Consider the following 2,500-nt stretch of genomic DNA (forward strand, 5'->3'; position numbering starts at 1 on the left):
CCAGCCAAAATGGCTTGTAGATAAGTTAACTTTACTAGCCAAACACATACTCACTAATGGGTCAAAGTCGCTGGTAAGTTGGGCTTTTCTACCAGAGAAACTGAAGTGTCAGCAGCATTTGGCTGGTTGGTTGGTGTTCACTTAGAGACCTAATATATTGAACTTAAGACTCAGGGTAACACTGTAGTAGTGTGTAGTAGTATAGTACATTTTTTGCCATGGATAATTAAGTGTTCTACTGGTAAAACGGTGTGTGTTGTGAATCTACAGAAACAGGTCTTAGGCTGGTAGCGTTGGTGTCTGTGTTTGTGTTGTGTTGTGTCATGTGTCTACGTTTGTGTGTGTCGCATGTATATGCATGAGTTGGATGGGTAGAGGCTCGCTTGTTTGTGTTTGTGTCGCGGTCGTCGTGCATAATGTTTGTTTTAAGAAGATGCCATTCATTATCCTTGGGGGTATACTCCGTGTTGTATTAGCGAAAGCTCATTCAATCATGCACTCGTTTACTTTGGAAAATGCACACTTGTTTGGGCGTAATTAAAAGTTACGCAAGCATGTTTGTTTGTAAATCATCTGCGGGATGATTTACCCCGCACATCTGAATTTCATAACATTTTTTTGTCGCCTGTAACCTTTTTCTGCTGAATTTCATCTTCATAAGATGATACTGCCACCACAATGTGTGGGATATTGATTTGTTTTTCGACCTTGAGGAGGATGACATGAGGATGCAGGACTCTCTGTCTCTCTCTAGCTTTCTCTCTTTTTCTCTTCTTCTTCTCTCTCTGTCACACACTCTCTCTCTGTATCTCTCTCTCTCTCTCTCTCTCTCTCTCTCTCTCTCTCTCTCTCTCTCTCTCTCTCTCTCTCTCTCTCTCCTTATGTCTATGCCCTACTCTTTATGTCTATAGTGCCACTCTCGGGAGCATTCTGACTTTCGACATGGCTGCTTGGACCAAATCTCCTCTGGCTATTTTCCCTTTTCCGAGTCATTTGCATGGAACCTCTTTTGGCCCCTGACAAATAGGCTTCCTGTGTGTTTGTGTGCGTGTGTGTTTGTTTGGGGGGGTAATTGTTTTTTTTCCTCTGTTCAATTAGTGTGGTGTGTTGCACAGGCTTGTTTTACACATGCAGCCTCTCCTCTCCACTCCCCTCCCTCTCTAAAGGTGCAGGACTGGCTGCCAACATACACTGCACTGCTCCGAGCACCTGCAGCACCACTCTGTGGCCCAACGCACACTTCTCTTCTCTTGCTCTCTTGCTCACCCCTTTTCTCTTTTCTGTATTTGTCTTCGTCAGGCTGTCTGTCTGTCTGTCTGTCTGTCTGTCTGTCTGTCTGTCTGTCTGTCTGTCTGTCTGTCTGTCTGTCTGTGTCTCTGTCTCTCTCACTTTTGCTCCCACTGTTTCTCTCGGTTTCTCGTTGTCTTTCTTGTCTCTCTGGATGTCTTCTTTGTCGTTTTATTTCTTATTCTTTTTCAATTCTTTTAGGGTCTCTCGACTCTTCCTTTCACTCATGCACAACAATGCATGACAATGCATGCACACACACACACACACACACACACACACACACACACACACACACACACACACACACACACACACACACACACACACACACACACACACACACACACACACACACACACACACACACACACATTTTCTCTCTCTCTCTCTCTCTCTCTCTCTCTCTCTCTCTCTCTCTCTCTCTCTCTCTCACACCGTCCATGTTGTTTTGTGTTGTCTTGTGTCCCCACAGGCCACCCATACAGGGATGCGCTCCTACATTTACAACAAGAACTCTGTGATTGGCTCGCAGGCCGAGCACGGCGGCATGAGAACGTACTACTTCAGTGCCGACACGCAGGAGGACATGAACGGATGGATACGCGCCATGAACCAGGCCGCTCTCATGCAGAGCCACACCGCTGTCAAGAGGTGAACACGCACACACACGCGCGCACACACACACACACACACACCCCTTTATAGCAGTGTTTCCCAACCTTTTTTGTCCTGTGTACCCCCTAAGCCATTTTGTCATATGATGAGTACCCCCTCGCCCTCACACATGCTCTGTTCCTCTATCCCAATGTGACTACACTCAATATATTTGCTATTATTACATTTTTCCGCGTACCCCCTGAGGTGTGCTCGCGTACCCCTAGTGGTACACGTACCCCTGGTTTGGAAACACTGCTTTATAGTACATCACATGAATGCCCACATGCTTTCCTGAATTCACAAACAGTAGTATGCTAGTAATAAGTGCAGCTTTTAGCTGTATTGATGTAGTGTGTCTGCAGAGTGTCTGTCTCCCATTGCGGAAGTTACTGCGAGGCCGAGGGTTCAACACCGCGGGTCTGGACTGTATAGGGTTCACATTCAGATACTGTAGGATAACAAGAACTCAAGAAAGAAATAATACACCAGTCTGACATACTGTAGTGTATGAGTGGGATACTAAAAGCTTGGGGAGGCAGCATGCCCAGTAGCG

General features: G+C 46.1%; 1 protein-coding gene across 9 annotated transcripts in view; it reads left to right on the plus strand.

Moving 5' to 3' along the window:
- Positions 1-2,500, plus strand: part of plekha7b (pleckstrin homology domain containing, family A member 7b) — a 201,267-nt gene that overhangs the window by 145,173 nt on the left and 53,594 nt on the right. For 8 of the 9 annotated variants that reach the window (XM_063188449.1, XM_063188452.1, XM_063188453.1 and 5 more), the window contains exon 9: positions 1,763-1,941. In XM_063188449.1, the coding sequence (XP_063044519.1) occupies positions 1,763-1,941 (179 nt within the window). The remainder of the gene's footprint in view (positions 1-1,762; positions 1,942-2,500) is intronic. The other variant, XM_063188456.1, reaches the window with a different exon arrangement.

Source organism: Engraulis encrasicolus, chromosome 22, assembly GCF_034702125.1.
Source record: "Engraulis encrasicolus isolate BLACKSEA-1 chromosome 22, IST_EnEncr_1.0, whole genome shotgun sequence".
Taxonomy (NCBI): domain Eukaryota; kingdom Metazoa; phylum Chordata; class Actinopteri; order Clupeiformes; family Engraulidae; genus Engraulis; species Engraulis encrasicolus.